Below are 12,647 nucleotides of genomic sequence, written 5' to 3' on the forward strand. Positions count from 1 at the left end.
TCACTTGGCCTTCTTGCGGAGGATTTTCTGGGACTCTGGGTAGTGCACAAGGATATCTGCCAAGTCTTTCTTGTCCAGAATGAAGAGATTTGCAAATCCATGAGCCTTCACGTTTGCTGTACGTCTATTCCCTCCACCCCCAGCCAGCAAGCTATCCAATGAAAGAACACATGTTACAACAGCATGCAATGCAAAAACCAAGTTTTTTGTATTTTTTATTAAATCGGTTTAGAAACATTTGGTGTATGAAGACGTCACCTGATCTCTCCAAACACAGAGCCAGCCCTGAGCGTCACAAACACAGTGGTCCCATCAGGCCCTCCGACCACCTGTACCTCCCCTTGCTTGATTATGTACATCTCTCTGCCGATCTCCCCCTGACACCCAAGACAGGGCTGAGAGTTAAACACACACACACACACACTGTTTACTGTTGCAACCCTATTGCTAGCAGGGAGCTGGAAGAGCAGAACCATGGCAGCTCCAGAGGGCTGGAGGTTTCAAGATGAGACAGCACCCTAGGGCTGGTGATTCACCGCTGTTATTATTCAGCAAGTTGGGAAGCAAACCATTGTTCTTTAACTTTTTGTTGAATCTTTAACGATTCTGCAAAAAATCTGCAGTCCAGAATTGTTGTTACAACTTCGAACAACATGCACAAAACAGCCACAGTGTTTACATTTCCTCATGCAGATAGAATATTACACTATAGAGAACATGATAATCTACAATACAATCTGTATGAGGGTACTTCAGACACAAACCCTACCTGTTATACGTCCTAGTACCTTTGCGGCATTCATACGTTACACATTTCTTCAAAAGTCAACACTTTTGCAGAGATTTATTGGGCCTGGATTGACTTTAGTTGTGCAAGAGTATTTATATAAACGCTCAAAAAAAGTTTGGAAACTTTATTTTGGTCGATTATTCCTCCCCTTCAATAACACCAATTTGTATTGTATTTTACATCGTTGGAAAGCCTGATTAGTCACCTTTACAATAAGGTACAACGTTTAAGGATTGTGCATTCGTGGAATGAGCAACACAGCTAACCGTGTGGGTAGCGGCCCTTTTTTTGGGGCCAAAATCCCCTGCAATATTCTTCTGTTGGTATTCACTCTCATTTTGAGTTGCTTGGTGGATTGGATGATTGCACTCTCCCACAGTAATAAGGAAAAACCAACACATATTGGCCATTTTTACACTTTATTCATTTTACACTGTCAGTGTAAAAGCGTGTGGAAGATCCATACGAAGCCACAACAGCTTGGCACCTCCTCCTCATGCTGGTCACAAGCCTGGTCACGCACTGCTGTGGGATGGCATCCCATTCCTCAACCAGGATTTGTTGCAAGTCAGCCAACACATTTGTGTTGGTCACTTTGGCACGTACAGCACACCCAAGCTGATCCCACTTCAAGCTCACAATGAGAGTAAATACCAACAGAAGAATATTGCAGGGGATTTTGGCAACAACAAAAAAATTGCCCGCTACCCACACAGTTAGCTGTGTTGCTCATTCCATGAATGCACAATCCTTACAACTTGTACCTCGTTGTACAGGTGACTAATCAGGCTTTCCAACGATATAAAATACAATACCAATTAGTATTATTGAAGGGGAGAAATAATCGACCGAAATAAAGTTTCCGACTTTTTTTGAGGAGTTTATAAAATACGTTTTGGTGTTCATTTCAAATAAATAACTTTGATTTTGAGTACTGCACTTATGCCTCCTTTTGAATTGTTTTATTGTCAGTTTCATCTCTGACTCTCCTGGGCTGGCACAGTACACTCACATACATACATACATACATACATACATACATACATACATACATACATACATACATACATACATACATACATACATACATACATACATACATACATACATACATACATACATACATACATACATACATACATACATACATACATACATACATACATACAGTATATGTAGCATACCTTTTTGCCACAGTACATTCACACAGACAAGCAAACATATGCATATCATACCTTTTTACAGACAAAGTCTCCTGGCAGGTAAACAACAGACTTCAGTCTTTTCAGCATGTCAAATATCATCTGTCTGTCACAGCCCTGTAATTGAGTTTTGAGATAAATAAATACCAGAAATGAATATTCCCATGACAGTAACTTTGTTCAGTTAGTCATTGTTGTACTACTTTGCTTTTGTCCATTCCTTGAGTCTGACCTGAAACAGGGCCACTTTACTGACAATGCTGTAGTTGACATCCACTGCAATGTCCAGACGCATTTTGTCAGGCAGCTGGATCAACAGTTCTTGCTCATCTGTACACATTATAAAGCATGATACCATCATGCAGAACAATTAATGCTGCAAAGTTGACTATAATGTAATGCTCATAGAAAAAAAAAACTAACAACCAACTAGTATCTCTTACCTAGCATGCCTTGGATCTTCCAGGTGTAGTCATACCAGGTCTTCACCCGGTTCTGGACTTCTTTGGGGATGCGGTAGGAGGTCATGTACTTGGTGGTGCTGTCCATGCAGGACCGGTAGTAGTTCTCCCCTGCTGTGGCAGCTCCCACTACATCTCTCATCTACAGAACCACAGAACAACGGAACCACCAGCCCAAAAGTCACATCATGGGCCAGCACCTGGGACCAAAGTTCTAGTCCCAACAGGATGATATTGATCTGAAAACTTAATTAAGAATGTTTGTATGTTGGATTTCTGTACTATATGTTTTGAATGTTAACACACTATATTTTGCATACAAGCACATGTACAACACACACACATCTCAGTGGAAACAAGTGCTTTTACTATGAATTAAAATAACTTGACTAAATAAAGTAAAAACTAAAAATGTATTTGATATAATAAACTAAAATACGAATAAAATAAGATTAAGGTGCCACTGACCTGACCGATCATTATAGAAAATGCGAAGACACCAACAAAGTAGTTGAGTAACTGGAAACAGATTTCAAAGACTGTGGTAGGGTCTGGCAGACCACCAATAGTGATCAGGGTTTTCACAGCAAAGTAGTAGCAGCGTATATAACTGTAAAACACACACAGGGAATTTCAGTACTGTATGAGCTGCCGATGATTACATAAAATCCGCTGAATGTTAGTCATAAGATTTTGATTGGTTTAGTATCCTGACCTGTTCCCTTTGCCATCATACACCCATTTGGTGGAGCCCAAACCTTCATAGTCCGATCCCCAGTAAAACAGACAGGCATTAATATGCAGAGAATAGAGCAGGTAAGCAGTGGTACGGATCACCCTGGAAGAGACATTTACTGTGAGCAACGGCGCTCCATGCTGGTGAGTACACATGCATTCTATACCTGCCCTAGTGTTCCCTGTCTCATTGTCGTTACCTGTGTCTCGTTCAGTTCTCGTTAGTTTCATTGTGTCCACCAATGAAACTGTTTGTTTCTGTGTATTTAGGTTCATGTTTTGTGTCCAGTCTTTGTCTTGGCATTACCCTTTGTCCCCGCGTGTACCCTGTCTGTTTCCGTTTTGAACATTAAACCTTTTTTATTCGCAACTCCTGCCGACTCTCCTGCGTTTGGGTCCTACCCCTCCACACACCGTGACAGAATGCCAAGACCAAAGAAGGACCCAGCGGAGAGTTCCCCGAACCCCTTCATAGGGACCCGCCTTGCTTTTGGTGGACCCCGAAGCCTGCAGCGGAAGGCCTACCCCAAGACCAGCTTCTACCCCGGCTCCAGCGCCAGCTCAAATCCAGACTCCAGCCTCGGTCCTGCCCTGGGCCCCTGCCTCGATCCAGCCCTGTGCCCCTGCCTCATCCTGAGGTTGTGCCGCCCAGTGCCCGGACCCAAGAGGTTGTGCCGCCCAGCGCCCGGACGAACAAGGTTGTGCTGCCCAGCACCCAGACCACCGAGGCTGTGCCTGACGGGGAGTCTCGGCCGCCAGACGCCGGTACCCAGCCCCGTTCCTGCCCTGTGCCCCAGCCTCAGTCCTGCCCTGTGCCCCTGCCTCGTTCCTGCCCTGTGCCCCTGCCTCGTTCCCACCCTGTGCCCCAGCCTCAGGCCAACTGAGGACTTCTGGCCGCCTCCTCCGCCCTAGGACTCCTGGCCGTAGCCTCCTCCGCCCGAGGTCTCCTGGCCGCAGCCTCCTCCGCCCGAGGACTACTGGCCGCAACCTGCCCCCGTGCCTGCACTCCCAGACGCCCCTTCGTCCATGCTCCCAGGCGCGCCTTCGTCCGCACCCCCTCGTCCCCGTCCCAGAGCTCAGGCCCCATGGCCGTCCCCCGGAACTGCCCCGACCCTCTGCATTGCCTCCGGGTTTTCCCCCGGACCTGCTCCGACCCCCTGAACTGCTCGTTCAGTTCTCGTTAGTTTCATTGTGTTCACCTGTCTTCATCGCGCACTTGTGCACTTCGAGCACTGACTTTCAGTGCTTAGGGCGCTTCACTCACAAAAACGCCAGAATTCAGTGCACTGAAAGTACCCGGATGGCACACTGCAAACGGTCCAAAAAAACAGTGTACAACGATGGACACTACTCGCCCTAAACGGATGCCATCTTGGCTACGTAGCGGAAGAGGAGGAGGATTTTGGGCAGCTTTTCCCACTTGGGGTGGAGAAGCGCATTCATTTTGGCAGGTTTTGCGAGTGTCGCGAGCAGATTTGCGTCCGTCACTTCCGCCAAGTGTTTAACGTAAGTGTTCCATTTCAGACAGCATTTATCAGCGACGGAGTGCACTGAATATGTAAGTGCACTGTATTTCAGTGTACTTCGTAAAGTGCGCGGTAGTAGACACAGCCTTTGTCTTGGCATTACCCTTTGTCCCAGCGTGTACCCTGTCTGTTTCCCATTTTGAGCATTAAACCTTTTTTGTTCGCAACTCCTGCCGACTCTCCTGCGTTTGGGTCCTACCCCTCCACACACCGGGACACACAGTGTGACATGCAGGCATTAGGTTTAGGAAAATTGTGAACTTCTGAAATGGTAGTTACCTGTAGATGTAGGCTTTACTCATCACTGCTTCCAAGCGGTCGTTGAATTCAAAGAACGCCATGTACTAGAAGAAAATTAGATTATTCTAAATAGAAGATGAAAAAGCAAGATAGAAAAAACAACCATTATGTGTGTGTGCTACTAATTACCTTTAATAAGCGTGGAAATCTCAGCAGGGAGTTGACTCCAGTTTTGATGTAAAATATCTCCAGAGGTAACAGACTGATTATATCCATCTAAAGCAACATGCAAAATATTATCAGCATCTGACATCTGGGAGGTATTCCAGGTAGTGGGTTTAGTGAAAACTTTGAGTTGGTTAACCCTGAAAAGAGGCATACTCCGGGTTTTCCGTTCCAGAAAGAGAGGTAACGGAAACTTTTGGTCAGTGTCCATGGTAACTTACTCTGTGAACCTAACCTTCTCGCTAGCAGGTTTTCTATGACAAACTCTGCTCTAGCATTGGCAGACAAGGAATATCCTTTCCTGGTTCAGTTGACTGATCTCAAACTAAATTTAATTTGCTTAGCTATATGCCGGGAGTGGATTTTAAGACTGCGATTTGACGTGCTTTAATTCCCTGATGAAGTTAACGTTACCATTTCCGTCACAATCTGTGATTTATTTTTAGCAACATTCTCAGCCCTTACATCGCAAATGTTACAGACTGTGGACGTGCACTCAGAACTGACCAAATGCTTTTCGGCACTGAAATAAAGACAAATAATTGAAATTGTATTTGGTCTTCTTCATTGCCTACAAATAGAAATCCAACAATTAGTATTTTTATTGGCTATTGTTCATACAATTTACATCACCTGTGACCATGCAACCTCTTGTAACTGGTGTTCTGGTAAATCTCTTAAAAGATTAGCCTTTATTCTTCTACCCTAAGTAGGCCTACACTAACCTGGCTCTGCCCTCCTCAGTACTTCCGCTCAATTTTCATTTTGCTTCTGTACTAGGTCTGGGAATTCGGCATCTACGTCAGTTTTCTCAAATCAACTTTTTGTAGGTCCAATCAGCGAGCAGAGGGAGTGGCTGGGAACAGGGCCGGAGTGGGTAATCAAGAGAATTACCGGTGGGCCGCTTCACTTTTGGGCCGGTCGAGGATTTTTTTGTTGTTGACATTTGTCTCTATCTTCTCTTAAAGTATGCTACACATGTTCCGCATTCTGACACCGCAGCCTCTGCATGGGTTGTTACAACATGTGAGGAAGTTCTTCCCTACCAAATAAAGTTGGTTGGTCCCACAGCTTGTCTTTTCCAAAATGTTCTATCAGATAGGTACCGATAGCTGGGCCGGGCCGGGCAGCCCTACTGTAATGATAGGCTACGGGTCAAGGAGGATGGATGGGAGGAAGAGGCCAGGAGGGGCACCCTAGAGGAAAAACACAAGTGGCGACTGGTATTGAAAGATATAGGCCTAATGATTAGCATTAGCAACGTAATTGTGTGGCGGCCTGGGGAAACCCTTCACATGGTGAAAATTTGACTTTCTGGGTGGTACACATCTTTGGAATAACTTTCCTGAATACAAATCACTCAGATATCTTTATCACAACTGAAGTTACATCATTTGAGCTCACGGAGGCTGTGACATCATACATCAGCTTCTGTGAGGACTGATGTATACCAACACGCACCAGGGTGAGCTACAACAATGACAAACCCTGGTTTACAGCTAAACTCAGAAAGCAGAGGCTGGACAAAGAGGCCGCGTTTGGGGGTGGGGACAAGGACATATTCAAGTCGAAAAAAAGGTTTAGCAAGCCGGTGAGAGAGGCTAAACGACGGTACTCAGAGAGGCTGAAGCGCCAGTTCTCTACTAACGACTCTGCTTCTGTCTGGAGAGGGCTCAGGCAGATTACCTGCTTCAAGCCCAGAGCCACTAACGACTCTCGTCTGGCCAACGACCTGAACGAGTTCTACTGTCGTTTTGAAAGACAATTGGACAATTTAAAGTTGACCTGGGTGACCAAAGCCCAACCTATCTACGTCAGATCACAGACGGTTGCATTCTGGTACGAAGCAAAGACAAGATAATTAATACAAAAAACACTTAGAGACTGCAGGTAGGTCTGTTCTGATATCTTCAATTGATTTAGCTAGTGTTGCTAAATTCAATCAATTCGAGGGGGCGGAGATTCAGCTCCTTCAGACGACACGCCCCCCCCAGTCTCAAGCAGAGAAGACTGCAGTTTTCTCACGATTTCAAAGCCTAATTTAACATACTTACCTGTGTTTTTTTCCATTCAAGTTTGGATGGGTAGTTAACAACACATTCTGCTGTGGTACGATTAACTTAAAACTCATTTTCAATTCCACTTTACAGGATCTTTAACGCTTGTCAATGGAATGATCCCAGACCTTTTGTACAAATGAAATGTACGAGGGTCTGGTTAGGACCAGGCTAGGCCTACACCATATGTTGGTCAGTTTTTGGCACTTTCTTCATTAGACGCTGTTTGTACAACTTATTTACTTGAAACTGGGAATACAAGAGATTACATTAAATTTCACAGTTCCACATGCAGAATTCACCTGCTGTTAAATGAACATCTCACTGTATACAGCATCCATGCTCTGTTCAACAGGATCAGAATGTGCAAATCGTTATTAAATTCATTATTCTCATAATATCAGTGTAACTGACAATTCCACACAAGCCTGTTAATAAAAGTAGGCTACATGGGGAGAGAACTACCAGTTGCTACCATACATAATTCTCTGCATCCATTTCTGCGGCACCAGGCAATATCTCTTCATCATCATCATAAATCTGTGATGAAAAGCATTCGGTTGGGGGTAACTGCTACTACAACATGAAATAGGCACCAACTGATATTTACTTTGTATCATGTCGAATATGATTAAAACCAACGTGACGTGAGGCTACAATCACAAGCGTATAGGCCTAAGCAAAATATGACTTTCCTGTTAGTAGTATGTTTTTATATTTAATATAACATTGAACATGCTATTTTATTATGTCCACCACTTTTTCTCCTGTAATATTAACGGACAGTGGGGTTAAATGTTAAATGAATGGACTATTGCATTCAAATGTATGCATTAATTCGATAGTAATTGTCTCCCACGCCAGTTGTATATGCTACTACAGCCGTGTTGCTTTTTCCGGAATAGGCTATGTGCTCAGATTGACCATAAACACGTAATAAAACTTATATCTAAAATGTGTTGAAGCAGGACAATGTTTTCAAGGTCGCCGGGTGCCATGGTGGATCCTAGTATCGGAGCTCCATTGGGTTTTAATAGTTCTCATGGCCGCGCTTAACTCCGAGTGGACGTACTCCGAGTTGACAACAAATTGATAACAAATTCAAATCAGCTTTTCTGGAACCGAAAATTTGGAGTTTCTCATTTTAGAGTAACTCCAGAGTTCAGGGTTAGGCTCACAATTTGTTAAACCCGCTACCTGGAATCAGCCTGGTCCTACCAGACTCTCATACATTTAATATGTACAGAGAGTCTGGGATTGCTCCATTGACAGTCATTAACTTCCTTGAAGGCAGGTACTCTTTTGAAGTTTAAAACTATTGTATCTGCCCAGAGCCAAGAGCTTTCCTCTTAGCCAACTGCTTCACCACTAACAAAGCTAGCTGGAAAATCACATTTTTCCCAAACCCCGTGGGGAGGAGGGCCACAACATCATGGCCACCAAGAAAACTCAGCAAAGATTGTTCTTGCTCCGGCTTTAACTTCTGGATATTCGGCAGTTGCCACAACGGACCGAATGGCTTTGCTTGCATCTTTCTCCACTGCCATTACTGAACTACAACTCAAACTAGCGAACAACATCAACATCATTGTACTCAGCCACTCCCTCTGTTTGCTGATTGGACCGCCAAAAATGTGTCTGGAAAAAAACGACTAATATACCGAAAGCCCAGACCCAGTACAGAAGGAAAATTAAAATGTAGCTGAAGTACGTAGGAGGGCAGAGCAAGGCGAACCTGAAATACCCCCCTTGCATAGAAGCCCATTTCTGCCAGTAAAAAAAAAAAAAAGATGACAATTTAACCCTTGTGCTGCCTTCGGGTCAAATGACCCAAAGGTTCACAACGAACCATTGTTGTGTTTACCCAATTTTACCCATTACAAAAACAAATAAAAAGCATTTTTTTTACCTACGCAATGTGGGGGGTCTGAGACAGCCCGATGGTTAAAAGAAAATGCTTCACTTTGTTTTTGAATGCGGTAAAGTTGTCGCAATACGACGGTGGGTCACAACGACTGATGGGTTAGAATGACCCGAAGATGACACAACGGTTAATTCATAATTATGAGATACTATGTCGAAATTATGAGATACATTAGTCATAATTATGAGGTACTACGTCAGTTAAAGCAATAATGATAACAAAGGCGTCAAGGTGCGAAGTATCGTACCAAAGGCTCAAAATGATCATATTCGGAAGATTTATTGTGCATCTGGCAACACTGAGAAGGCAGTCGACCAATGACAGTTCTCTCTACAGTCAGAGCTTGCGCAAGAACGGAGATACCAGAGATACCCTTTACATTTATTCATTTAGCAGCCACTTTTATCCAAAGCAACTTCCAAGAGAGAGCTTTACAAAAGTGCATAGGTCACTGATCATAACAGAGATATCCCTAAACATTGCGGGTAGCCAAACATGAAGCATACATTGTGAAAAGTAAAAATATTTCACAAGAATTTTAAATCAGTTACAGCTAACCAACAAGAGCAACAAGTCTCTAAGTAAGAGTCATTCTGATCCTGGAAGAAACTAACATCATGTCCAGCAAATCATTCCTAGGTACCGTTGTATTCCCTTTCCAAAACTTTTAAGGGCGTAATAACTAGTTTGTGAAAAACCCAGAGAAACACAAATATCCGACGAGGCAAAATCCCAGATAATTTTGGAATCCCTGCCAGAAGCATTTTTTAGTTCTCGAAAAGAGGACATGTCCGGGTAAAAGAGGACGTCTAGTCATCTTACTAACAGTGCGTGTCCACTACAGCGGAGCGGGCGGCGCGTCGGCTTCCAATAGACCAATTATCACCCTACGTCATACAACTGTCAAACAGGCTCAACTGCGCATGTCGGTTGCAAAAGACAAACTTCTCCCCGGTCTATTACTCTTGGAGTGTCGTTCAGGTCATCATATATCTCTGGCCACTGGATTGCAGGGCTTGATATTAACTTTTTGAGGCTCTTGGCCTTTGGACAAATACATTTACGTTCACTTGTCTATGCACAAATGTCACTTGACCCCAATACCCTTAAATAGCCTGTCCAAGTGATCGGGCAAAACTAGCCTGGCTAACGGAGGTCGCTTTCTCAGGCAAATGACGAATGAAACAGGCTCGGTTAAAGAAATTCAAGATTCTGGCTATCTTCATCAGACTCGGATCTACATTAGGCAGTCCTCCCTGACGTTTCTGGTGTAGAATGGAGTGAAATACAACATTGTGCACACTGCCAGTGAGCGAGTCTGACTGAGGCTAACGTCAAAACAGTGTAACTGGGATGTAGTCTCACTCAGATTGCCAGTTTAAACAAATCAGAAAAATAATCGGACCACCTGACTAAGAGCAGAATTCCCATATCTCTTGAAAGCTGCCCTGCTCGACTTTTTAAATGTAGAATTGACTGTAAAAGTGTACAATTATTAACTTTGTGACATGTGACGTGAAGACATGGTTGCCGCTCGACTATACGGTCTGTACCAGGCGACACTCTCACTCAAATTTCAAGACTTTCGTCATCGCCAAATCAAAATTCTGATGCGACAGATCAATGGGTAATCGCTTTTTCTTAAAGGCTGTCCTCGACGTTTTTGGTCTTTTTAAATCTAACTATTTGTATTATCCGTGTGGTCCTTTTGCCATTTAAAATGCTATCCTTTCCCGGTTTTCTGCAGCCACATTGCGCGCGCATCCCGATTGTTTACAAACAAATAATTGGTCTATTCATTTTCAATGAAGCCTGTTCAGAACAAAGTTACGTAATGTAACCTGAAGCCTGAATTTAAAGATTACATTAAAATAATAATGCTTGGTGCAGGGTTGCCGATGTTGTCAGTGTCCCTGGTGTGTTTTATACTTTTAAATTCAGTTTCGTCACATTACGTGACTGTTCTGTGCCACTGCTAGCTCGCTAGCGCAGCCAACACATGACTGGTTGAATGACTGGTGGCGAAACATGTAATCTACTGTAATCTTGCACTTGCGACAATATTGTGTGTTTTACACAAATGTTGTGTAAAAGTGGATTTTGATTGATATTGTGAGTAGGCCTACACAAACCCAGGTCTGCACAAACCCAAGTCTGCACACTTGGCCATGACTACAACAGTGACCGTAGAGAACTACAACCAGAGAATGTCTAATATGGGGAGAACTGCCACTCTCGGAAAACTTCTGGGTTCTGAACTGGTTGCAGTTCACTTGCTCTGACATTCTGATTCTGCTTCGGATACCTTCAAGCGGGATCTCTGGTTGTAGTCAGTCCTTCACTAACCAATCTGCATTAATTATCAGAATGCTAGCATGTAATGGGCAACAATGACTCATCCTGTAAGAAATCGAAAGGACATAAGTACTCGTTCATTCAACTTTCGACCTATAATTCATGTTGGACATGCACAAACTACAATCTAATCTGAGATTTCTCAATGACAATCAGGCGAAAGAGACAAATTTAGCAGTTTAGCTCCATAGAACCATTCAGCATGCACTCGCTCGCGATCACCCCCTGTGGAACTCTGTAGTGATGGGAAGTTCGGATCCCTTTATGGACTTGGTTCTTTGAATCTTGTTCATTAAAAGGAACAAATCTTTTTTTGCGTAATTCCTTCATTTTAACGGACAGTTTGTATGATTTGAAATGGTAATTTATCATCACACGAGCATTTGATTATCACGGCAAACAATTACGCTGCACTGAACTGTAAGTAAGGGTAACCAGATGTCCTCTTTTACCCGGACTCTTTTTTTCTCCTCTTTTCAAGTCCTAAAAAATGCGTCCAGCAGGGATTCCAAAATTGTCCGGGTCATTTGCTTTGTCAGATATTTGTGTTTCTCTGGGTCTTTCACAAACTATTACACTCTTACAAGTTTTGGAAAGGGCGTAATTATGTTCCACCTTGAGCAAGCACTGACTGTAGAGGGAACTGTCATTTTAATCAGATAGTGCGGCATGCAATACACAACCAGCACCCCCCTACCCCACCCCTCGACGTGGCGAAGTGTCCTCTTTTTCACAAACTCAAATCTGGTCACCCTATGTAAGTAAAGTACCAAAAAGTTAAAATAACGAAACCTGTAATTATTATTACTAAACCTAGTCACGCAAAAGTGAACAAGGTAAACAAATCCTTTCTGTTACCTCTTCTGAGCCTATGCAGGTCACATGAAAAATGATCCAAAGATCCATATCCAAAGACCTAGTCAAAATGAACCAATCGTTTCTGTTTTATCTAGCTACAAGTACTGAGCCTGTAAAGGTCACGTGAAAAAGGATCCAAAGACTCGTATCGGCAGATGAACGAATCGTTCACCTCCAAACTAGGCCGTAAGGTGAACCCTGTTAGCGTTTCATCCCGCTCCACAGTCTGGCATCTACACAATCTTTAGCTCATAAAAAAGAAAGAGTCGTGCTA

At 43.4% G+C, this 12,647-nt stretch overlaps 1 protein-coding gene across 1 annotated transcript in view; it reads right to left on the minus strand.

Annotated features, from left to right (window-relative positions):
• The window catches only part of cngb1a (cyclic nucleotide gated channel subunit beta 1a), a 104,940-nt gene that overhangs the window by 3,654 nt on the left and 88,639 nt on the right, over positions 1-12,647 (minus strand). Inside the window, exons 26-34 of the mRNA XM_084681975.1 lie at positions 5,144-5,230; positions 4,994-5,058; positions 3,169-3,291; positions 2,922-3,063; positions 2,436-2,595; positions 2,225-2,322; positions 2,026-2,109; positions 259-395; positions 5-151 (exon numbers count right to left, since the gene is read on the minus strand). Coding sequence (XP_084538101.1) covers positions 5-151; positions 259-395; positions 2,026-2,109; positions 2,225-2,322; positions 2,436-2,595; positions 2,922-3,063; positions 3,169-3,291; positions 4,994-5,058; positions 5,144-5,230 — 1,043 coding nt within the window. The remainder of the gene's footprint in view (positions 1-4; positions 152-258; positions 396-2,025; positions 2,110-2,224; positions 2,323-2,435; positions 2,596-2,921; positions 3,064-3,168; positions 3,292-4,993; positions 5,059-5,143; positions 5,231-12,647) is intronic.

The sequence above is a fragment of the Hypomesus nipponensis genome, chromosome 19 (assembly GCF_054491055.1).
Source record: "Hypomesus nipponensis isolate SF chromosome 19, ASM5449105v1, whole genome shotgun sequence".
NCBI lineage: Eukaryota > Metazoa > Chordata > Actinopteri > Osmeriformes > Osmeridae > Hypomesus > Hypomesus nipponensis.